Source organism: Sceloporus undulatus, chromosome 6 (assembly GCF_019175285.1).
Source record: "Sceloporus undulatus isolate JIND9_A2432 ecotype Alabama chromosome 6, SceUnd_v1.1, whole genome shotgun sequence".
Classification (NCBI taxonomy): domain Eukaryota; kingdom Metazoa; phylum Chordata; class Lepidosauria; order Squamata; family Phrynosomatidae; genus Sceloporus; species Sceloporus undulatus.
Window position 1 is genome coordinate 112,922,996 of NC_056527.1, and position 24,103 is coordinate 112,947,098.

The 24,103-nt window shown below is 42.9% G+C and overlaps 4 protein-coding genes and 4 non-coding genes across 8 annotated transcripts; 3 read left to right on the forward strand and 5 right to left on the reverse strand.

The window, feature by feature from the left end:
* Positions 1 to 439: 439 nt before the first annotated feature.
* Positions 440 to 6,622, reverse strand: LOC121933381 (zinc finger BED domain-containing protein 6-like). The gene is made up of 2 exons (XM_042473024.1): positions 6,509 to 6,622; positions 440 to 3,239 (listed from the first exon to the last, which is right to left on the reverse strand). Exon 2 carries the CDS (start codon positions 3,225 to 3,227, stop codon positions 537 to 539), a length of 2,691 nt encoding a protein of 896 aa, XP_042328958.1. The 5' UTR covers positions 3,228 to 3,239; positions 6,509 to 6,622; the 3' UTR covers positions 440 to 536.
* A 1,623-nt stretch (positions 6,623 to 8,245) lies between these two features.
* LOC121933403 (histone H2B 1/2/3/4/6-like) lies at positions 8,246 to 9,348 on the forward strand. The gene has a single exon (XM_042473081.1). It carries the CDS (start codon positions 8,280 to 8,282, stop codon positions 8,658 to 8,660), a length of 381 nt encoding a protein of 126 aa, XP_042329015.1. The 5' UTR covers positions 8,246 to 8,279; the 3' UTR covers positions 8,661 to 9,348.
* An 801-nt stretch (positions 9,349 to 10,149) lies between these two features.
* TRNAK-CUU lies at positions 10,150 to 10,222 on the forward strand. The gene has a single exon. It is a non-coding gene; the product is annotated as a tRNA-Lys (tRNA).
* A 1,876-nt stretch (positions 10,223 to 12,098) lies between these two features.
* Positions 12,099 to 12,172, reverse strand: TRNAN-GUU. The gene has a single exon. It is a non-coding gene; the product is annotated as a tRNA-Asn (tRNA).
* Positions 12,173 to 12,896: 724 nt separating this feature from the next.
* TRNAD-GUC lies at positions 12,897 to 12,968 on the reverse strand. Its single transcript has one exon. It is a non-coding gene; the product is annotated as a tRNA-Asp (tRNA).
* Positions 12,969 to 14,858: 1,890 nt separating this feature from the next.
* LOC121933402 (histone H2B 1/2/3/4/6-like) lies at positions 14,859 to 17,911 on the reverse strand. The gene has a single exon (XM_042473079.1). It carries the CDS (start codon positions 15,442 to 15,444, stop codon positions 15,064 to 15,066), a length of 381 nt encoding a protein of 126 aa, XP_042329013.1. The 5' UTR covers positions 15,445 to 17,911; the 3' UTR covers positions 14,859 to 15,063.
* Positions 16,032 to 16,104, forward strand: TRNAF-GAA. Its single transcript has one exon. It is a non-coding gene; the product is annotated as a tRNA-Phe (tRNA).
* A 2,264-nt stretch (positions 17,912 to 20,175) lies between the features above and the next one.
* Positions 20,176 to 20,522, reverse strand: LOC121933407 (histone H4). The gene has a single exon (XM_042473085.1). It carries the CDS (start codon positions 20,500 to 20,502, stop codon positions 20,191 to 20,193), a length of 312 nt encoding a protein of 103 aa, XP_042329019.1. The 5' UTR covers positions 20,503 to 20,522; the 3' UTR covers positions 20,176 to 20,190.
* Positions 20,523 to 24,103: the final 3,581 nt, after the last annotated feature.

Consider the following 24,103-nt stretch of genomic DNA (forward strand, 5'->3'; position numbering starts at 1 on the left):
CCAGTAAAAACAATGGACGATTAAACACTTTCCAGGTCCATATAACATAACTTTTTTGCCTAAAGATGGGAATGTAGCAACCCTCTCAGAATTGCTGGATTGCAATTCATTGCGTTCCTCATAATTGAAGAATGTGCTGGTTAGGACTGGAAGGAATTATAATCCAACAGCACCTTCAGGTCAGAATTCCCACTCCATTTTTTAAATAGCATCAGAAAACCTAGAAATTTATTACATCTCTACATAAATTATGTAGGCTCAAATCTATGAAAGCTCATGCTACCAGCTTCTTTCTTTCAGTTAGTCTCAAAGGTGCTACAAGATCCCTTTGGGAATCTGGAAAATATCTCCCTTCTTTCTCTGGCCAAGAATGTCCTTGTGAAAATGGGAGGCATGTGTAAGCCCAACAAAGGACAAAATTGCATCAGCCTTTTTCCTCCAGGGAAAAAAAACACCCCATGATTTCCTCCCTCCAAGCAGCTATGTACAAGTCAGCTATCTTCTGACCAGCAACAGTTTTCAGGCTGTTCAGTTTCTCACTCCTCCTCCTGTTCATCATCTGCTCTCAGCAGATCCTCCTCCTCTTCCGTATCCAAGTAATCCCTGGGACCCATCATGCTCTGAGAGGAAGAGAGGTCACCAAGCGAGAGTCTCCAGTCTTGAGGGATGAGGTGGCGGTTCTTCCGGATGAAGGCAAACATCTTCACATTGGCTGGGGAGAGGTTCTTGGGATGGTCTCCTGCTGCCAATGAAGCAGCAATAAAGGAAAGGTCATCGGAGGATGCTGATGTTGGTGGGCACCCAAAATAAAACACAGCAACCTTGAAAAGAGTTGGCCAAACCCCCATCTTTCCTTGCCAATACAACATTGGATCAGCATTCTCTCCAATGTGGTCCACACTGTCGTGAAGATATTCCTCTAGTTCGCGGAGGGCCACAGCAGCTCCCCCTTCGGTAGCCAGACCTGTGGTTGGGTTGCTTTTGGTAATTGCCCTCCAACGTTTCATGGTGAACTGCCATGCATCTGAGCCAGTGGGGTTGCTAGAACTGCTGGACACTTGCGGGGCGGAGCGGCCAACCGGCGAAAATTCAGCATCTGGTCCTGGTGGTACATAGGCCCTTGTTGCCAAGCCAAGGATGTGCTCCTTTAACATGGCTGCCTCACTTACATCAGTACTGCCCAACTTCATGGTGGTTATGTCTCTGAAGCGGGGGTCAAAGAAAGCAGCTGCCCGAAAGACCATGCTATACCTCACCTCTCTCAGCTGGGGGTCAGCCTCTAGGCAATCCAGGGCCTGGGTGGTAAGATGGGCAGCCATGTTGTTGTTCTCCTGGTAGTATCTGGTCCTCAGAGTCCGGAGCTGTTCCTCCAAGAACCACAAGAGAGGAAGTGCCTGGCAGAGGGTGGCATCAGGCCGGGTAACCAGCATGGTGGCATCTTCAAAGGGCTTGAGGATCTCCATCAAGCACTTCACCAGCTTCCAGTCTGCAGGAGTCAAGTGTAGATGGGAGCCACTGTCATAGTCATTGTCCTCCTCATCCAACATGGTGCTGATGGCTTGCCGTTGCCAGTAGAGGTGCTCCAGCATCTGTAAGGTAGAGTTTGACCTGGCCCGGGCCTCCTGCCTCATGGACCGGTGTAGGCCCAAGTTGGCTTGCACTTGCAGTAGGTGATGGCGGACAGCAGCAGAGTGGTTGTAATGATTGCAGATCCTCCTTGATAATTTTAGGAGCCGTCCAACCTGAGCATCAGTGTCCAAAAAGGCTTTGGCCACCAGCTTCAGGCAGCGGGCCAGGCAAGGGACACATTTGAGGTGCATCTCCCGCACAGCCTTGGCTGCATTGGCTCCATTGTCCAAGACCACTCCTCCGGTCTTCAAATCGTACAACCAATCCTGCAGGACTTCCTGCAGTTTGTGGCAGATGTCATCTGGAGAGCAAGGCCCCTCAAAGGTGCATACAGACAGGGTGGCATGCTTCCGGGACAGAGCACCACTGAATTCGGCCACCCAGTGCCCTGTCACAGACATGTAGGTGGCCCTCTGGCCACCATCCCAGATGTCAATGGCAACATGGACTGTGTGGCCCACACTACAGGCCACAACTTGGCGAACGGCTCTGGACACCACCTTGGACAACTCGGGAACAGCTCTCATGGCGAAGAAGGTCCGGCTTGGGATCTTCCAACGGGGCTGGGCAGTGGCCATCAACCGCCGAAAGCCTTCATTGTCTACATAGGAGAGGGGATGCATATCCACTGCCAGCATCCAGGCTGTATCTGAAGCCAGCTGGAGAGCCATTGGATGTGTGGGAGGGTAGGGGGGCTGGTTCCGCTCCTGACGCACCAGCTGGAAGGCTGGGGTGACTGGTTCTGGGATCACCATGGGAGACCTATGTGGCCTCTCCTTCAGGGGTATCAGAGTTGATGGAGACACCACAGCAACTCCAGGCAAATGAAGACTGTGGTGAACTTTCAAGTGTTTGTGGAGAGCCGTTGTGCCTGGGCGGGTGCCACCATCCTTACCTCGCCTCACCCGCTTCTGACACGTGCTGCAGACAGCCACGCAGGGCTCTCGTGGGTCCAGTGTGAAGTAATCCCAGACTGCTGATGTGGTCTTCTTGGGCCCAGCGGGTGGGATGGACTCCGCCAACATTTCCCGCTCACGTCCCCGCTTCCAATGTGAGGAAAAGGCTGGGGCATGAGACAAAGGGCTAAAGAAATGCAGCATCTCAACGCCTGTTGGGTGAACAGCTCTGCCCATAGTAGCTGGAGGGATGTAAGGTGAGGGAGGTGAAGGGGTGGCTGGAGGTGGGTGACTATTTGGTGGAAAAAGCAATCCTATATTGGGAACCTTCTCCTCTTCCTCCTCCTTCAAGTAGGAGAGCACCTCATGTACCTCCGAATGGCAGGGCTGTTTTCTCACCATCTGGGCAGACATTGTAGTAGGCAAGTAGACCTCTGCCTCCGTGGTATCTTCCTCCTCGTCTTCTTCCTTCTCCTTCAGGTAGGAAAATAGGTCATGCACTGCTGACTGAGAGGGTTCCTCCTCCTTCATAACCAATTGTTGTGATGTGGTGGGGCTGGCAGCCATGGGCATGGCCTCCTGGGAAATGGAACTGTCCTGTACATCATTTGGAACATGAGGTTCTTGATTGTGGATGGCCATAGATGTCCTGTGGAAAGTGGCAAAGTGGCCTCGTTTTCCCCGGCTGCGCTTTGGCATCATGACGACGGAGACCTGTAATGGGGAAAGGCATTGAAAATAAGAGGCCTCATTTTATTTTCCCCCAGCAGCTTTGACTTTGATTTTTTAAAAACCCAAGTACTGCTCTTATTATTATCTCTCAGTTTCACAATCTACCAGATGTAGAGAGTGTGTGCGCGCGTGTCTTCAAGACGTTTCTGGCTTATTATTATTATTATTATTAACCTTTATTTATGAAGCGCTGTAAATTTACACAGCGCTGTACATGCAATCTTTTAGTTAGGAGACCTTTGCCAGTTTTCCTGTCAAGATTTGTTCAGAGGAGGCTTGCCATTGCCTTATCCTGAGGCTGAGAGACTGTGACTTGCCCAAGGTCACCCGATGGGCTTCATGGCCAAGCAAAAATCAAATCCTGGTCTCCAGAGTTGTAGTCCAACACTTACTATGCTCTGCTGGCTACCAGATGTTACTGACCAGAATTTGGGACCATTCATGATTCAAGTTCATGGGAATAATGTCAAATAATATGGCTCATTCCAATGACTGCCATTTTATGTAATTGTTCTGCTGTGATCTGATCTATGCCAGTTTTAGTTAAATAAGTTTTGTCAATTTGTCTGTAACTAATGATATACTGTCCATGTAATGAACATGGTGTTTCACAATGAAAGAATGGCAGGCTAAGTTTTTGAATCAAAGGGTTTACTAAGACCACAATATAATAATAATAATAATAATAATAATAATAATAATAAATTTAGGTATTTATATCCTGCCCTTCAGCCCTAATGGCTCTCAGGGCGGCTTACAATTATTATTTTTAATCAGACAGTTCCCTGCCCTCAGGCTTACAATCTAAAAGACACGAAACAAAAGGAGAAGGGAATGGCGAAGGGGATGAGGTCCAGTGGTTCTTCTCTCCCTCTGAGGCCTGGACCAATAATAACAAACCAGAGCTTGGAGAACTTCTGGTTTTGGATGATAGCTTCCAAAATTTCTTAACGAGTAGAAAATGGAGGCTGGGGCAAAGGAGAGAAGAGAATGTGAATGATTTTATTCCTATAAATCAACATTATGGATCATTTGTGCCCAATAACATTTGCCACTAAGTTCTGTTCTCCACATTTTGGGGTGCTATCATCCCACGAGTTGATGTTAGGTCATTATTTTACCTGGAATATAGGAAAGCAATTAAACTAATTGGCTCAAACATTTGTTCATTTCTATCTTAGAAGAAAGAGGTAATGACATCCCATCTGCAAATAGTACATTCCTGTGATGGAATGGAGATTTGTAGTTTTCTGAGATATTTGGCTTTCTCTGTCATAGAGCTTTGGTGCCCCAACAAATCCCAGGATTCCATAGGATGGAACCAAGACAGTTAAAGTGGTTATCAAACTCCATTAATATGCAATGAGGCAACAGCCCTGGGTTGAGCCTATACCAGAGATAATCCACCTTGGGTCTTTTATCCAAGAAAGGTGGTATAGTCCTCTCCCTATGTATAATGGAGAGAAGAGAGCCTTAATTCTATAATTCTATGAATGTATCTTCCCACATTGTTATAAATGTTATCCATATTAAATATGTGAAAGAATTTTAAGGTTTTTTAAACCACATTCCTCCAAATTATTTTGCTCTGAATACAGTACTATCAGCTCCTCACTAAATAAATTGGAGAATGGGAGAGGCAACATACAGCTAAATTCACATTGATCAACTTTAGTTGGACATAGGGCATAAAGTGGATGCAGGAGTTGCTTTTTAATTTTAAAATATATATATTTTAAGTTTTAAGGTTTTTAATTTTTTTTTAATTTTTTAAATGCAGGAGTGCTGCTTTTAAAAAACCCTTAAGATCCTTTCACACATACCCTCCAATATTTCACAGATAAATAATAGTGCATGTATGGCCAAGCAATATCAGAATCTGACCAAGATGGCTGTGCAGTCATCCCTCCGCATCTGAGGCTTTGACTTTTGCAGATTTGATTATTTGAGGTTTTGATTAATATCTTCTCTCTAGTAATCTCCAGGTCCTCCATCGCAATTCTACCAGAAGTTGACCATAGAGTTGTTCTGGGGAACCTAGCCATTCCTAGGTCCTCCAGCATGATGCTACGATCAACTTCTGGCAGGTGTTGAGCATAGAGTTGCACTGGAGGAATCTGGGGATTCCTAGAAAGGTGTTCTCTGGGTAAAAAGGAATAGGTTTTTTTTCCCTTATTTACAGTTTTTCCACATTCACAAGGGTCCTTCACCGCTAACCCCAGAGAATGTGGAGGGACCACTGTAGTTATTAAAGAGGAAGGACTCAGAAACTAGGAGAAGATGCAACAGTTTGCTGTTACCTGAGTCTACTGGGATTCTGGGAAGGGCCAGCATGGGGTAGTGGTTTCAGTGTTGTACTATGGACATCAGAGTTTGAATCGCTGTTTGGCCATGGAAACCCACTGGGTGACCTTAGGCAAATCACACTCTCTCAGTCTCAAGGGGAAGCACTGGCAAAAAAGCAACAATCTCTGAATAAATCTTGCCAAGAAACTCCTGTGATAGGTTTGCTTCTTGTTTTAGGTTTGCCATAAAATGGAAATGACTTGAAGGCACACAACAACAACACAACTGGGAGGTCAAGAACTTCTCCCTTTCTGTCCTTCATTTCCTGCTGAACTGAATACAAATTCCTTTTTGAATTCAGATTGCAGCAACTGAAATAAGTGAGGACAAAGGGAGAAGTCAGGAGGAGGATAGTGAAACTGGGGCATTGTAAACACAGTTGAAAAGTGGGATAGCATAGGATTAAATGAGGACTGTCCCTTCCAAAACAGGACACTTGGTAGATAGGTTCATATACATAACATGAAAACATCCAGCGGAAGCTGTGCTGGTCATATAGCAAATCCTATAACATCAAAAACACACCAGTGATACCTTTATGGGGACAACCAAAATGCACAAAAGCTTGCAACAGGTATATTGTGCATTTTGGTTGTTCCCATAAAGGTATCACTTTTGGTGGGCTTTTGATACATATCATGAGTGAACTTCACAACAACCCTGTTAGGTAGGCTTTGGTATAAAGTGTTAGTTGTAAATGATATACAAAAATAAAAGGAGGATGAAAATAATCTCTCTCCCTTCGAAGCAAAATGAACTTTGGGGGGGGGGCATAAAAGCCTTTTCATATAAATATATATATAGGTCAGATCTGGGAGAAATAAAGCACTGGATACTTTGTTGCATGGCTTTTAAAAAAGAGACACACTTACCTTTCATGGCTTTAAAAAGGAAACACAACTTACCTTTGCAAGATGGAAATCCAGCAGCAGCAGGAAAGGAAAAGACACAATAAAAACCTTTTCCACCACCTTAAAGGGAAATATTATTCTAAATAGGGTTGCTAGAGATGATTGCAAAATGCACCAACCCTAAGATATATCTATATATCTATATCTCTCTATATGCATACATATATAAAGATATTTTTTTAAAATAAGATAAAATGGGGAAGCACACCGATAAGGAAATAATGTTTGTTTTTATCTGCAGGAGTTGGTATTTTTGCATCACAAAAAAAGGGGGGGAGGCAGACCCGGAAGAAAAGCCTAAAACACCCGGATGCTACCTATATATATGTGTGTGTGTGTGTGTGTCCATGGGGTCTGCTGCATTTCCTTGTTGGACCCATCGTTAAATAAATAGATCTGTTCTTCGTCCATTTGTTGCAGTGTGCCTCCCAAGTTACTCCTTACTTACGACAACCGTGATGCTAATCTATCAGGGGCCTTTCTCATTCAAAGGAGGTTTTTTCTTGCCTTCCTCTGAGGCTGAGAGAGTGTTACTCATCCAAAGTCACCCAGTCAGTTTCCATGGCTGAGTAGGGACTCAAACCTTGGTCTCCAGGGGATGCATCTACACTAGAAATAACGCAGTTTGGCTCCACTTTAACTGCCCTGACTCCCTCCCACAGAATCCTGGGATCTGTAGTTTTCTCAGGCGCAGGCGCTCTTTGGCAGAGGAAACTACAAATCCCAGGTATGCTATAGGAGGAGACTGCAGCACTTAAACTGGTGTCAGAGTGCATTATTTCTAATGTTACTTATTAAACCTTTATTTAAATTAATTTCCGTATATTTGTGCAAATCTACAATGCTATATAAATAATAATAATAATAATAATAATAATAATAATCTTACTTATTTCAGCCAGCAACAACTTGGAAAAGAGGCAAATATTTGCAAAGAAAATGTTTCCCTCATGTTTATGTTTCTCACATATTCTAATATATATATATATATATATATATATTATGTAAATATATATATATATATATATATATATATATATATATATATATATGTAAAGAAGATTCTACTCAGTATATATATTAATTATATAAAATATTTGCTTTAATATATTTCTATATATCTATCTATATATAAATTTCTGAAGATATATTTTCTATAAATATAAAAATATATCTTTACAAATATATAGATATATAAAATATATCTTTAGAAAGATATTTAAAATACATATTTTAAAAAATATTTTAAAACAAATATTTGTGTATATATATATATATATATTTCTAAAGATATATTTTCTATAAATATAAAAACACATCTTTACAAATATATAAAGAGATATATATAAAGAGATATGAAATATATCTTTATAACTATATTAAAAACAAACGTTTTGTATAAATAATATATATATATCGAGTAGAATCTTCTTTAAGGTAAACTAAAGTAATCTACTTTCTTTCTTTGCCTCTGCGTCTTCTTGGCAACGCAAAGGTTAATTTGGGAAGCCTTGATCGCGTGAACCTGATTAGCCAATAGGAGGAGGCGTTCCTAGGCGCGCGGGGACCAATAGCATTCCAAGGTTTGAATCCTATCGATTTGCATAGTTCGAGCCGGGAACTATGACGCAGAGGCGCCGCTGACCAATCAGAACGTCGAGCCTCGGAGCCCTCATTACCATACGCGGCCTATAAATACGGGCGCCTGCGAACCGGAGCGGCAGTGTTTTCTCTGACAGAGTCGAGAGAGCTTGTTTGTGTGAAGATGCCTGAGCCAGCCAAGTCTGCTCCTGCGCCCAAGAAGGGCTCCAAGAAGGCCATCACTAAGACTCAGAAGAAGGGCGACAAGAAGCGCAAGAAGAGCAGGAAGGAGAGCTACTCCATCTATGTCTATAAGGTGCTGAAGCAGGTCCATCCGGACACCGGCATCTCCTCAAAGGCCATGAGCATCATGAACTCCTTCGTCAATGACATCTTCGAGCGCATCGCTGCGGAGGCCTCCCGCTTGGCCCATTACAACAAGCGCTCCACCATCACCTCCAGGGAGATCCAGACCGCAGTCAGGCTGCTTTTGCCGGGAGAGCTGGCCAAACACGCCGTCTCCGAGGGCACCAAGGCCGTCACCAAGTACACCAGCTCCAAGTAGGCGGCGCCTTCCCTCCTTGGCTTCCCTTGGCTTCTAGGCCTCAACCTAAAGACCCAAAGGCTCTTTTAAGAGCCACCCACTTCCTCAACTAAAGAGCTGCCTCACATTTACACAACAGAAGCCCTTGGAGTTAAACAGACCTGTATTTCTCTTAGTATATAGTCCCTAAATGGGCCTCTGCTACAAGTAATTGGGATTTAGTTTGTAGTCATAAAGGAGGCGTTGAAGCTGGAAAGGGGAGAGGAGCAGTCGCTGTAGTCTTAAAGGAGAACTATCATAAAATAAAATGGGGTAAAGAATAATGACAACATCATAAAAGACTAGAATAGAGGGGAAATTTGCACTTAAAATCTCCAGTCCTAGATTTTTTAAATCTCGAAAATGGGTTAATATTAACTCATTAACTCGGTTTTTTTATAATAACGGGTACTCACACCCCATTGGCTGAAAGGCAAGGATCGCTTCTTTGTGGTTAGTTCTCCCGCCTTCCATTGTAGCGTTTAGAATCTCCGTTTTAAAAGTCAGGCTGCAGCTCCGTTGAAGCCAAAGAAGGTGGAGGCGTTCGTTAACTTGTGTTCAGTGTTTTCTAAGGCATGAAAGAGTATGTTAAAGTCTGAGCCATTTATATTGATTGACTGATAGGCTTGTGTAGTTGTTCCTAAAGTGCTAGATCGATAAACAGACACACAACGTATAAATGTATGTATGTAGTGTGTGTGTGTTTATATATCTATCTGTCTCATTGGAGGACATCACTTAAACTAGCCAGAGGACGGTGAACCTTATCTATCCATGTGTATGTACTGTATAAAATCACTTAAACTAGAGAGAGAGATTACGTGATTATACATATCATATCACATCTATCTATATAATCACTTGAACGATATATATATATATATGTGTGTGTGTGTGTGTGTGTGATGTGATATATATATATATATATATATGTATATGTATATTTGTATATCTATAAAACCACTTAATCTCTCTCTGTATATATGCAGTTTAAATGATTTTTATATACAGTATGTGTTTGTGGAGAGATACATGTGATGTGATGTGAGAGATATATATACTGTATATAATTACTTAATCTATATATATATATTAAGTGATATATAGATATGATCACTTAATATCTCTCTCTCTCTCTCTCTCTCTCTCTATATATATATATATATATATATATATATACACACACACACACACACACACACACACACACACATGAATAATTATATGTGATATCTGTATCTGTAAATATAGATATAGGTTATCTCTAGCTAGTTTAAGTGATGCGACAGATAAGGTTTACTGTCCTCTGGCTAGTTTAAATGATGTTCTATTCTGTGACATATACTATTCCGTGATATATATTGAGGAACAATTACGCAAGCATATGTATATTTATGGTTGAACTCTTAGTCATCACTTAAACTAAGCCAATGACATTAAGACTGGTCCGAGTCGGAAAGGAAGTAGGGAAGCCCGGCTAGCTCAGTCGGTAGAGCATGAGACTCTTAATCTCAGGGTCGTGGGTTCGAGCCCCACGTTGGGCGGAAACGTTTTGCTTCACGTTTAAATTCCCCAGGAGTCTGATCCATGGTAAAGCTTCCCCCCACCCTTCACCACAACAAGACTTCCATCAAAACTCTTGGACCCTTCCCATTTTTGTTTTGAAAATAATATCACCAGCTGTTAATGCATTCTGGATTTCTTTCCTCTATGACATACCTGTAATTCAGGTTAGAGGTTCAGACCAGAAAAAAGGATAGATATCAGAGTCCATGTCCCCCACTGGATCATGGAAACCCTCCACTGGGTGACCTTGGGCAAGTCACACTTTCTCAGCCTCAAATGATGGCAAAGGCAAGCCTCCTCTGAACCCAGATTGCCAAGCAAACCTTCTGATAGGTTTACCATAGAAACAGAGACAACTTGAAAGGCACACAAGGATAAAATGCAAGACAATATCCTCTCCTTTAGAGATCTATTTGGGCTTTGAGAGAAGTTATTCTCTCAAATCGTCCAGAGAAAGGTGCATAGGTTGTATCCACGCTGCATAAATAATCCAGTTTGACACCACTTGAACTGTCATGGCTTGATGCAATGGGATTTGGGGATCTGTAGTTTTGTGAGATATTTAGCCTTCTCTGTCAGAGAGCTCTAATGCCACAGTAAACTACCAATCCCAGGATTCCATAGGATGGTGTCATAGCAATTAAAGTGGCATCAAACTGGGTTGTTTATGCAGTGGGGACACAGCCTTAGCTTAATGGCCCCCTAAATAGTGGGATATTAAAACACAGCCAGAATTAACACTTACTTCAGGGGGCACCAAAAGAGCATATGGTCACTTGTGTAGATTTTACCTGCCAAGGTACACCATTTTGAAGCTTTGGAGGTCTTTGGTGGTTAAAGAAACAATGTGGATGAACAAGAATCCTAGGCAGAAGACTTCATTGTTGTTGTGTGCCTTCAAGTAATTTCTGACTTATGGCGTCCCTAAAGCAGACCTCTCACAGGCTTTTCTTGGAAAGATTTGTTCAGTTTGTGCTATATTTGAGATTTTCCCATCTTCGTTGCTTAATCCACTTTTTAACCCATTTTGCATTAATACCCTCACTGCTATTGCTGCATCCCCACCTTCAATTCTGCTTAGTACTTTGTGAATCTCATAAAATGGGCATTATAATTCGTGTTAGGAGTGGAAAACCCACTTTGTGACCTTGGGCAAGCCATGCTTTCTCAGCCTCAGAAGGTTTCATGGGGTTTTCTGGGCAAGATTTGTTCAGAGGGGTTTTGCAATTCCCTTCCATTGAGGCTGAGAGAATGTGATTTGACCAAGGTCATCCAGTGGGTTTCACGGCTAAGTGAGGAATCGAACCCTGGTCTCCAGAATTGTAGTCCAACACGCAAACCATTACGCAATACATATATAATAAAATATGATGTTCTTTGAGGATTCATAAGATAATTAGCTGCTTTTGCGATCACAAACATACATAAAATCCCCAAATCTTGTTCCATGTCATCCTCACAAGGGTTTTGCCCTTCATATTTCAGACATGGGCCGCATCTGCACTGCAGAAATAATCCAGTTGACATTACATTAGCTGCCATGGCTGAATGCTGGGGATCCTGGGAATTGTACTTTAGTGTGGCATCAGAGCATTCCGACAAAGAAGACTAGATAGCTGAGAAAGCTACAATCCCCACATAGCATTAAGCCATGACAGTTAAAGCAGTGTCAAACTGGACCATTTCTGCAGTGTGGATGCAGCCAATAGAAGCTTTAAATAAGTCGAGGGTAGTTGCTGGCTGTAAAAGCAAACATAGCATTTGAATCAGGTGATATCTTTTTCCCTTTTAGTTTTTAAATGCTAATTTTGGATATAAATGTGTTGCCACAGGAGGGAAAAACCGCTACCTCGGCGTCCCTGGGTGGGCTCGAACCACCAACCTTTCGGTTAACAGCCGAACGCGCTAACCGATTGCGCCACAGAGACTTGGGTAGGTATGCTTGGATTGAGAGTTCCTGCATGGCAGAATGGGGTTGGACTGGATGGCCCTTGCGGTCTCTTCCAACTCTATGATTCTTCCTTTAGCATCCTAAGCAGCTTTTATACATTGCTTCCTTTTATTAAATCTGAGTGAGAATAAGGACAGTTTGCACCTTTGTTGCTGTGTGCCTTCAAGTCATTTCCTACTCAAGATGAAACTATCCTGGGTTTTTCTTGGCAAGATTGGTTCATTGCCTTCCCCTGAGGCTGAGAGAGTGTGACTCCAAAAGCCACAAAACAGTGATAGCTTTTGTGGACCAACCAAAATGCACATTCTAAATGTATAATGTGCATTTAGGTTGGTCCTATAAAGGTATCACTGTTTTGTAGATTTTGGATGATCCTGCCACTTAGAAGTATATCTAGGAGAACTCATGCTGCCAACTTCTTTCTTTCAATTAGTCCCAAAGGTGCTGCAAAATCCCTCACTTTCGACACTAACAGGGTTAGGTCTTTGAATAAAACCCACACTGGTAGACTGCCCTGAAGATGGAGGCTCTGTCCTTTACCTGAGAGAGATGTGTGTGTGTGTTTATGAAGTAGGCTGAATGAGGATCTGCCCTTTTGCAAAGGCCCACGTATTTATTTTTATAAGCCTTTTTAGCACCTAAAATGCAAATAAAATTTTATAATTAGATCCTAATTAATAATTGCAAAAGGTTCTGAGCGCCTCCCCGTCGGGGAATCGAACCCCGGTCTCCCGCGTGACAGGCGGGGATACTTACCACTATACTAACGAGGAACTCGCTTGGAAGACTTTGAAATCCTGTCCCTTTGAAGACTCAGCGCTGACAACCAGGAAACGTCACAAAGAAACCAACCAATCACTTTCTAGCGCGCGAATTTTAAATCTATTCAACAGCGAACCCAATTCCCTTTCCCTTAACTTCCTTTAGAGCTCCACTCTCCCTCTTATTTTAAGCAAGCTCATCGCCACCAAACTATAACAATACCGGGTGTCCTCCTTTTCCAGGACATGTCCTACATTTCTGTCCAGGAGGAAATTCCAAAATGTCCTCCATTTTTGAGCCTGCCTAAGAAGCATGGGTTTATATTTATGTTAGTATTTTTAGCTCTTATTTGGTCACGTCCTACATCTTTCTTGACTGCCCTACATTTTTACAGCACCTCGTTCTCCTCTGTGGTCAATTTGTTAACAATATATATGTTTTAATCTGACAATTTATTGCATCCCATGGCACTTTGCGTACTTTGAGCTGCTTTCCAGGCTGCTGCTGAAATGCCGCCTTTAATCTGTGATAGCAGAGATTACAGCAAAATACAGTAGTCTCCAAAATCCTGAAAGCCTTTGCCAGATGAGGAAGCCAGTGGAGCTTCGAAAGCTTGCAATATATATTTAGTGCATTTTGTTTGGTCCAATAAAGGTATCCACTGTTTTGTGGATTTTGGATAATACTGTTCTTTGCTATATAAACAACACAGGCAACTCTTGGATGTCTTTTCAGGAGAGATTATGGGCAGCACAGTAAATCGGATGTAATAATAAAGTATAATAAGCATTTTAGAGCTCCATGCCATATATCCTTTTAGCCTTTTTAAGCAAAGCCATATAGCCTTTTCAAATACAGCATTCAGCCTTTCTAGATAAAACCATAGATAGCCTATTTAAATACAGCCTTTTAGCCTTTCTAAATAAAGCGATTTAGCCGTTTTAAATGAAGTATAATTGGCACTTTAGAGCTCCATATCCTGTATAGTATAGCCTTTTTTAAATGGAAGCAAGGATCCTTGGGCAAGAAGTCACACTCTCTCAGCCTCAGAGGAAGGCAATGGCAAACCCCTCTGAAGCAACCTACCATGATGACAGGTTCGCCTTAGGGTCACCATAAGTTGGAAACACCCAGGACACAAAACAACACAACAACAACAACAATGGATCTAAAGCATTTGGAACGGTACTTTAATACCGTTTTACAATTTTATATTTGATTAAATGCGTTAGTTGTTTTTACAGTTTGTATTTCAACTGCGTACCTGGCTTAATTTTGTATGGTTTATATATTTATTATATGGCTTTTAGGCTGTACTCCATTCGCAGTTTCTACGCTGTTTTGATGACGCTTTCCAAGTGCCTTGGAATTACTTTCCAGTTACTTCCACCTTCCCAGTAATTTGTAACTGAGGCCAATCTTCTAGGGGACCATTAGATTCTTAATTAGAGATTAAAAGTCCAGTGCTGGAGATGTTAGTGTTAATTTCCCCTTCTATGGTATTCTCTCATACAATTCCAATTCCCATTTTATTGTATAGGATACTATTTTCCTTTAAAGAATACTACAGTAACTGTTCCTCTCCCTTCTCCAGTTCCAACTCCCTCCTCCTTTATTGCCATAGAGAACGACAGACTAAATCCCAATTACTTGGAATTACTTCCCAATTACTGGGAACTGGGTCCAATCTAGTTCTTTAGGGGACCATAATATTTCTAATTTGAGATTAAAAACCCAGTAATGGAGGTTTAAGTGTATTTTCCCTTTCTATTCTAGTCTATATTCTCTCACAGGCTTCCAATTCCCATTTTATTCTGTACTGTTTTCCTTTAAAGACTACAATAACTGTTCCTCTCTTTTCCAACTTCAACTTTCTCCTCCTTTACGACTACAAACTAAACTCCAATTACTTCTCAGTTACTTGGAACTGAGGTTTATTCGGAGAATCATACTAAGAGAAATACAGGTCTTTTTAACTCCAAGGGCTTCTGTTGTGTAAATGTGAGGCAGCTCTTTGGTTGAGGAAGTGGGTGGCTCTTAAAAGAGCCTTTGGGTCTTTAGGTTGAGGCCTAGAAGCCAAGGGAAGCCAAGGAGGGAAGGCGCCGCCTACTTGGAGCTGGTGTACTTGGTGACGGCCTTGGTGCCCTCGGAGACGGCGTGTTTGGCCAGCTCTCCCGGCAAAAGCAGCCTGACTGCGGTCTGGATCTCCCTGGAGGTGATGGTGGAGCGCTTGTTATAATGGGCCAAGCGGGAGGCCTCCGCAGCGATGCGCTCGAAGATGTCATTGACGAAGGAGTTCATGATGCTCATGGCTTTGGAGGAGATGCCGGTGTCAGGATGGACCTGCTTCAGGACCTTGTAGACGTAGATGGAGTAGCTCTCCTTCCTGCTCTTCTTGCGCTTCTTGTCGCCCTTCTTCTGGGTCTTAGTAATGGCCTTCTTGGAGCCCTTCTTGGGCGCAGGAGCAGACTTGGCTGGCTCAGGCATCCTCGACTTCACGCAGCTCTGACCTCAACAACAGGCAAAGTCAAACTGAGATAATCAACGCGCCGCCTGCCCTCTATTTATAGGCCGCGTATGCAAATGAGGGCTCTGAAAACACACGCTTCCTATTGGCCAGAACGCATCCCCGCACGCTTCCTATTGGTCAGAATGCTGCTCCTCTTCTATCGTTGGCAGAGGCTCGAGACCGCGGCAGCGTTTCAAACCTGGCTCTCTTATTGGTTGCCTGACCTTCCTCCTCGTCTCTGATTGGTTAATTTTCTGAACGCGCGCGCTCCCCTCGGCTAGCTGGGCTGGAAACCTGTTTCCCGCTTCTCTGAAGGGAATAGGTTTATCAGCTCTCCCTTTCTGTATTCCCCCCCACACACACACACACAGACACTGCCCAGCCCCGTTTTGTTCCTATAGCGAAATGGTATAATCTGTGTCCTAATGGTTAGCTAATCTGGATGAAAACTGTTGTAACCTCCTAATAGGAGTTATACCGGAGAGGGATAAATTAAGAACGGGTCTCTTGAAGCCTGAAAATCTGCAACTTTCTAAATTGTGCTTCAAAAACAAGGAAGCAAGAAGCCGAAATAGCTCAGTTGGGAGAGCGTTAGACTGAAGATCTAAAGGTCCCTGGTTCGATCCCGGGTTTCGGCAAAGAGACATTTTGGCTTTAGTTGACAACTAAATTATATGAACCTTCCTATGCTCCCTTTATTGAAACATCTCACAGAATCCCATAGTAAATGGTTTTCCTTTTTAATAATAATATTATTACATACTGTATATCTCATGTGACAGGGTCACCATAATAAATCCAGAAATGACCTGGAGCCACACAGTAACACACAAACACACTCACACACATGTATACATTAATACATTTTATTAGTCGTATAAAAACACAGCTCCCATAATAACACACAATCTCATAACACTCACAGCATCTTTCGCATGAATGAAACTCTTAAAACATACAGAGCACTTACTCTAATTTATCTTGACATTACCATTTCATCACCTGCAGTTTACAACCTTCTCTCTTACTCTCTAGTCAAGTTTCTTTCCTTTCTTCTCCCCATAAGAGAGAGAGAGAGAGAGAGTGTGTGTGTGTGTATAATTGTGTGGCTCTAAGTAATTTCTGTATTTATGGTGACCCTATCATAGGGTTTTCTTGGCCAGTTTCTTCGGAGGGGGGGTTGCCCTTGCCATCCTCTGAGGCTGAGAGAGTGTGACTTGTCCAATGTGTTTTAATGCATGAGCAGTGAGTGGGGTAGTGGCTTGATTGTTGGGGCCACAACTATGGAGACCAGGGTTTGAACCCCAACATTGGGTGACCTTAAGGAAGTCACACTCTCTCAGCCTCAGAGGATGGCAAGGGCAAACCCCCCTCCGAAGAAACCTGCCAAGAAAACCCTGTGGCCTTAGGGTCTCTGTAAGTCGGGAAAGACCCGAAAGCAAGGCAACAGAAGCAGCAAAGGAGTCAGGCCTTGGTCTCCAGAGCCATAGTCCAAGGCCCAGCTCCCCAATAGACACAAGAGGCTTTACATTCCTTCTCTCTCTTTTAATTTTAACTGATTTAAATTGTTTTAATTTTGTCATCTGCCTTATTTTATTTGAATGTTAACATGTACTAATATGCATTATATTTAATTATTTTTGCAGGAGGTTCATTTTATATAAATAAAGTTTAATAATAATAATAATACTCTCTGAAGAAAGCCCAACACCATAAAATGGAGGGGGGAAATTATTATTATTATTATTATTATTATTATTATTTCTTATCCGCCTTTCCTATGGCTTTAAATGAGCTCCAGACTCCATACATTTGTGTACATTGATAGGATAGGTTCCTAAACATTTAAACAGCTAGATGTTTTTAAATCTCAAATTAATGGGGATGGAAATATTTAGGGGACCAAAGGAGTAAGTAGCTGGAAAACATGCTATGTTTAAGACCTCAAAGACATGGATCAGTATGGGAAGGATCTTGTGTAGTACCTTTAATCCATTTCTGACTCATGGCAACCCTAAGGCAAAGCTGTTGCGGGGTTGTCTTGACAATAATTGTTCAGGCGTTTGCCATTGCCGTCCTCTGAGGCTGAGAGAGTGTGACTTGTCTAGGTTCACCCAATGCGTTTCATGGCCCAGCAAGACAACAGAGAAGATGCTCATGCTTGGGAAAATCCCCCAAGACGCTTGCTATAGGATTGCCATATGAAGGCAAACATATCAACAGGTTTTTCTGAGTGACTTACCCATGGGTTTTCATGGCCCAGCCTGGATTTGAACCCTGGTCCAACTCACACTGCAGAAATATTCCTGTTTGAGACTGCTTTAACTGCCTTGGCTCAGTACTAGGGGATGCTGGGTAGTATTATAGTTTATTCTGGCCCCAGAGCTCTCTGACAAAGAAGGCTCAACGTCTCCCAAAACTAGTTCCCACAATTCCCTAGCACTGAGCCAGTTGCCAATTTCGCGACTTTCACACGAAAACGGGGACTTTTCAGAGCTTTTCGTGTGATTTCCGCGCCTTGCTCTAATTCAGTGCCTTTTCCGTGCCTTTGGCCAGTTTCAGCTGCAGCCTGCTGCAGAGCAACCAAAACCCTTTGGAGTGAAACAGTTTTCAGCCAAGAGGGCTGGAGAAAACTCTCTCTCTCTCTCTCTCTCTCTCTCTCTCTCTCTCTCTCTCTCATGGCTCCCTCTGAGAGCCAGGAGGGAGCAAGCCCGTTTGGAGGAATAGTTCAGCCAATCAGAGAGAGGACAGTGATTATTGCCCCCCCCCCAGGCATTCTCAGGCTCCAGGGGCAAAAGTGCTGGGGAGAGGCAGGGAGTGAGGGATCTTGGTTGGCTTAATCCCAATTGCCTTGGATTTCCAAGTAAGAAATAAGTTTTAAGGCACACAAAGGCAATACTTGACAATGGTATCATGGCTTGATGTTGTGGACTTCTGTGTGTGCCTGAGAGTGACATTTGGATTTCTGAATTCCTGAGCTTGGGCAGAGTGCCCCAAGCCTACCTCTCAGGGTTGCTGTTGTACTGTGAGGCGGACCATTTGGGTTGTGTGATGTGAATGCGATGTTCCTGACTCTGTGTGTGTGTGTGTGTGTGTGTGTGTGTGTGTGTGTTAGTGATTAAATCTGCCTCTGAGCATGGGCAGAGCACCTGGTCAGTTGGCACCCCTGCTGCCCTGTCTTCCAAGAATTTGGTTTGTGGCTCTCTTTTCGTTCCCTTTTCCATTGCCATCCATACTGCAGAAATAATCCAGTTTGGCACTGCTTCTAACTGCAAGGCTCCCTGCGATGATAGGATTCTGGGCACAACAAACCACCAAGCCCAGAATTCCATGCATGGAGCCCTGGCTGCCAGTAAAAGCAGTGTTTCAACATGTCACAACAAACTACAATTCCCAGGATTCCCTGGTTTGACAAGGGAATTGCCTCCATGGTTCCAGATCACAGCCCCAGAGAATGAGTCTACAGGATATCAGTGTTGCCAGTTTAAGTCCAGTTCTTCAGCTGCATTTGGATTTAATAATGATAATAATAATGGTGATGATGATAGTGAGATAGATCTTGTAGCACTTTTGAGTCTCACTGAAAGAAAAGTTGGCAGCATGAGCTTTCCTAGACTTAAGCATATTTCCTCAGATGCATGGGAACTGTAGTTCATTTTGGCACCAGAGCTCTTTCTCACAAAACTACACTTCCCAGGGTTCCCTAGCACTGAGCCAGGGCAGTTAAAGCGGTTTCAAACTGGATTATTTCTGCAGTATGGATTGGACCTTGAGCATTTTTAATAACGAAGGTCCAAAACACTGCAGAAATAATCCAGTTTGTGACCGCTTTAACTCTCCTAGCTCAGTGCTAGGGAATCCTGGGAATTGTAGTTTGTTGTGGCATCAGAGCTCTTTCTGACAGAGAAGGCTCAATGTCTCACAAAACTACACTTCCCAGGGTTCCCTAGCACTGAGCCAGGGCAGTTAAAGCAGTCTCAAACTGGATTATTTCTGCAGTGTGTCTTGGACCCAACTCAGGCTGCATCTTCACTCCAGACTCCAGAGACAATTCCCAGGATTCCCTAGTACTGAGCCAGGGCAACTAAAAGGGTTTCAAACTGGATTTATTTCTGCAGTGCGGTTGCATCTGAACACATTTCTATTTGGCACAAAGCTTCCTGAACCCCCTTCATGTCAAAATAAATATCTTAAAAGGACTGAAAGATTCTTTGTTTGGTTCAATGGTGATTTTGAGGATTGAAATAAGTTACAATTATTTTTATTCAATTATGTTTACGTTTATTTGCAAAACATCTGCCATTTTAACATTATGGGAATTTTCTGGGAATTGTGACTGAATATTCCGTGGGATCTGGGGGGATTCAGCGGGTTTTGGACAGACATTTCCGGGAATTATCTTCGAGGCTTAAAGCATCTCGAAGTAGATTATTTCTGCAGTGCGTTTTGGACCATTAGTTAGCTTTCAGAGAAGCTGTGATGCCCCAAACTACAAATCCCAGAATAATAGAGCATTAGAGCCATGGAAGTGGGATTAAGCTGCTAGATTTATAGAGTGCAGAACCTCATAGGGACACCATTAAACCTAATAATGCTTAAGAACCAATACTGGAAAGCCTCAAAGTGTTGCTATGAGGACAACGGCTCTTTTCCTGAAGGAGTGGGTGGCCCTGAAAAGGACCTTTTGGTTTGTATCTTGTTTCTTGAGAGTTCCCCGGCGCCTGTCAGCCTCCGAAGCCGTAGAGGGTCCTTCCCTGGCGCTTCAAGGCGTAGACCACATCCATGGCGGTAACCGTCTTCCTCTTGGCGTGCTCGGTGTAAGTCACAGCATCGCGGATCACGTTCTCCAGGAAGACCTTCAGCACGCCCCGCGTTTCCTCATAAATGAGGCCGGAGATGCGCTTCACTCCCCCGCGGCGAGCCAGGCGGCGAATGGCGGGCTTGGTAATACCCTGGATGTTGTCGCGGAGGACCTTGCGGTGCCTCTTGGCGCCTCCTTTCCCCAAGCCTTTGCCTCCCTTTCCGCGTCCAGACATCTTCTCTCCTCAGCAACACGAACAACTAAACTGATTCTGAACATACAGGGACTGAGAACGCCTTTATATAGGAAGGAATCCGACCAGAATGAAAACTTCCACGCAGCCGCTTCCTCTTCCCTCTTTTGCCTTAGAGGTGCTCAGACCGCCAATCGTTTTCATCCAATCCACGACGGGCGGCCAGTTTCAAATGAACCAATCAGCGCTCTCCCATAGGATTTTACGCGGGTTTTTCTCCCTCGCAGGTAAACCTCCCTGTATTCAACCAAAGTTGTTGTTTGTCTTCCAAGTCTGATTTATGGCGAACCTATCGGGGGTTTTCTTGGCAAGATTGGGTTCAGAGGCGGTTTGCCCTGGCCTTGATCTGAGGCTGAGAGAGTGTGACTTGCCCAAGGTCACCCCAGATTTACTTTTCCTCTAAATGCCCATAGGATTGTGTTATTTTTGTAGGTGAGGAAGGAGCTTGGGGTTATTTGTCGGCTGGTTGTGGTTAGAAAAATGAAATTATTAAAGAGGGAAGGAACAGGAGCCGCTTAATTCGGATCAGATCTCGTCACATACTACACACATAGAAAATGATTTTTCCCATTGACGTCAATGGGGTCGTGTTTAAATCTGGTTTGTAATTCCTCTACACATAGCTGTGGTTGGCTAGGCGTCTTAATATATTTCGGGAAATCAGACACTGAGGAAGGAGAACATTGCTTTTTATTTTTAATTATCCTAGACACACTGCAGAAATAATCCGTTTTGAGACCGCTTTAACTGCCCTGGCTCAGTGACAGGGAATCCTGGGAATTGTAGTTTATTGTGACACCAGTGCTCTCTGACAGAGAAGGCTAAATGTCTCATAAAATAAGTTCCCAGAATTCCCTAGCATTGAGCCAGGGCAGTTAAAGCGGTCTCAAACTGGATTGTTTCTGCAGGGTGTTTAGGACCTAAATTGGAGGCATATACAGAAGTGTTGTGCTTCTGATTTTAAGGTCTCTTTTCCATAGGTAAGTTTAATGCTCCAAATGGAAGCTGACTGCAGAGTAAACACAGTGGGCAGAATTGCTGAGGAGGTTCCTCCTCCTAGAGCCTTTTACATTCACCTTGGAACCATTTACAAGACAAAACTATACAGGTATTATTCCACTTTAACTGACCAGGTTAAAGTGCTGTGGCTGAGAATTTTAATCCCTAAATTGCCAATCCCAGGATTCCATAGGGCAGAAGGCATGGCATTTGAAATGGAATGGAATCACTGTAATCCATGATATAAATGGGCTCCAAACTAATGCAGAGCTATGGGGATTACAGGTTTTTAAGGAAGGTCCTGGGGGTGTTGTACTGTTTTAAAGTGTTGTGGTTTTTAAGTGCTTTTATCTTTTTAAAGTGCATTTTGTAATTGTCCCTTGTGTAAGTTTTTAATTGTATAGTGCTTTTAGACTGACTGCTCCGGGTCCCGGTTTCTTGAGGGAAAGCAGGATACAAATAAATGTAAGAGTAACAACAACTTCAGATTTACAATTTCCTGAAATGAAGTTTGAATGGGCAAACTGACAAGAAGCTTGAGGAACGAACAATCTAAAAATGCATGGAAGACATGGAAAAATGAGGGGGGAAACTATTTTCCTCCATGTTTTTTCTGAATCATGCTAAAATGAAATATTCCACAATTGATTTTCAATTTTTTTTCTTGGGTTTTTCCCCCAGAAAAAAAAAAACTAGAAAAATTGAAAAAAGGAAGAAAATCAATTATGGAATATTTTTTAACATGATTCAGGAAAAGGACAGAGAAAATAATTTCCCCCCTAATTTTTCCACAGCCTTCACATCTCTAAGGAGGACAAGACAAAAAAGGTAGATTCGTTACACAGAGAAAGATATGTTTGAAATGAGGATTAAACCCAAGGCAAGAAACCACGGTGTGTGTGTTTCCCCAAATTTAAGATAGTCTTTTATGTTTAGCAATGGAAAATTATCAAAGCTGGCCATAACGAAGCAAAGAATGATGTACAAATAAGTTTTTGTTGTCAGTAAATGCTGTTGTGAATATGTATGTGTTGTGTGCAAGAGGCGTGTTTTATAAAGGCTATTTAAAACAATTTCAATAAAAAGTATTTCATTTTTTAAATGTCCTCATGCGCCAAGGTTTTTGAAGGCATGTGTCCACTTAATGCAGCATCACCCAACGGTTACATGATGGATATCCAGATTTCTTTCTCGCTGGACTGGAAGCGGCATCTTTGCTCCGCTGCTGGTTTTATAACATCACACTAAAGGTTTCACTTTGTAGCTTATTTTGCAATTCATTCCCATGACGGAAATCCACAAATACAATGGCCTGTTGTATATTCAGAGCATGCACACCCCTGGCTCCACCAACCACATTCTCTCATTGTATTGCTTGGGTCATGCGCAGGGCTGGGCCTTGACACGCTGAGCTAGACCACAGGCCACAAAGTTTGCTCACACTTTCTATCAACGAACTAAGTAGGCTAGACTATGCTGGCTTTGCAAAATGCTTTCAAAGAACACACGCCAAACATATTAGGCCTGTGATGTTTGCATCCAACTATTTCCTAGCATGAGCTAACCCACCCTTCAAATTCTTCAAACACTCTACCTTTCAGAGATTCAGGAAGGACACTGGCAAACTAGAACATGCTCGGGTCAACCAAGAGGATCAAAGGTCTGGAAGACCTATCACAAACAAACAGGGAGTTGGGTATGTTTAGCGCAGAGGTGCTAGAACCACCATATTTAAACATCTGAAGGGATATCATGTAGATGGAGTGATCATTTCTCCTATACAAATTGGGAAATTCTAGCTAAACATTAAGAAGAACTTCTTTACTGTAAGAACTGTTCAACAGTGGAAGATCTCAAGTGGGGGACATCTGAAGTCTTTTGATGGCCGCCTGTCAGGAGTGCTTTAGTTGTGTACTGTCCTTGCAACACCAAACTCCATGATGCTATGATCCTTTCTCTGTTCCATGTCTTCCTATAATTCTTACTTAAAAGTGAGAAACAACAATGCTGCAACATAGGTACAGGAACTATCATCAACTGAATGGGAACGTGATTCAAAGGGGTATGTTGCAGCCAGTTGTAGTGTACCTTCAAGTCTAACAAATTATAGTTTACGTTAGTGGATTACAGCTGGCTGTTATCTTTCCCTGCTGTTTAAATAGCGCACCTTCAAGCCCTACAGAACAGACCATCACTCTTATGGGGCAGAAGGTAGACCAAGATGCTGCTGCTGCTTGCCTTACAAGTTGTTTATGACTTAGGGCAACCCTAAGATGAACATAGGAAGAGGTTTTCTTGGCAAGATTTGTTCATTGTTTGCCACTGTCTTCTTCTGAGGCTGAGAATGTAAGGATTTGAAATCTGGTCTTCCACTTCAACACTCAAACCACTTCTCAAACACTCTCACAGAACTGACCATCGTTCTTATGGGGCAGAAGGTAGACCACAGTCCTACTTTTAATAAATGAAAATGCTGGACCCTGTTTCAAAATCATCCTATAGCTCTGACATTTGAGAAAAGTGAACAAGTTCCCTGTGGTGGGAATTAAGCCCTTGATCTGTGAGTTCGATGAAGAGTAGCCAC

Coding starts and splice junctions, on each gene's coding strand:
- LOC121933381 (XM_042473024.1), bottom strand. CDS start 3,227: ATGATGCCAAAGCGCAGCCGGGGAAAACGAGGCCACTTTGCCACTTTC.
- LOC121933403 (XM_042473081.1), top strand. CDS start 8,280: ATGCCTGAGCCAGCCAAGTCTGCTCCTGCGCCCAAGAAGGGCTCCAAG.
- LOC121933402 (XM_042473079.1), bottom strand. CDS start 15,444: ATGCCTGAGCCAGCCAAGTCTGCTCCTGCGCCCAAGAAGGGCTCCAAG.
- LOC121933407 (XM_042473085.1), bottom strand. CDS start 20,502: ATGTCTGGACGCGGAAAGGGAGGCAAAGGCTTGGGGAAAGGAGGCGCC.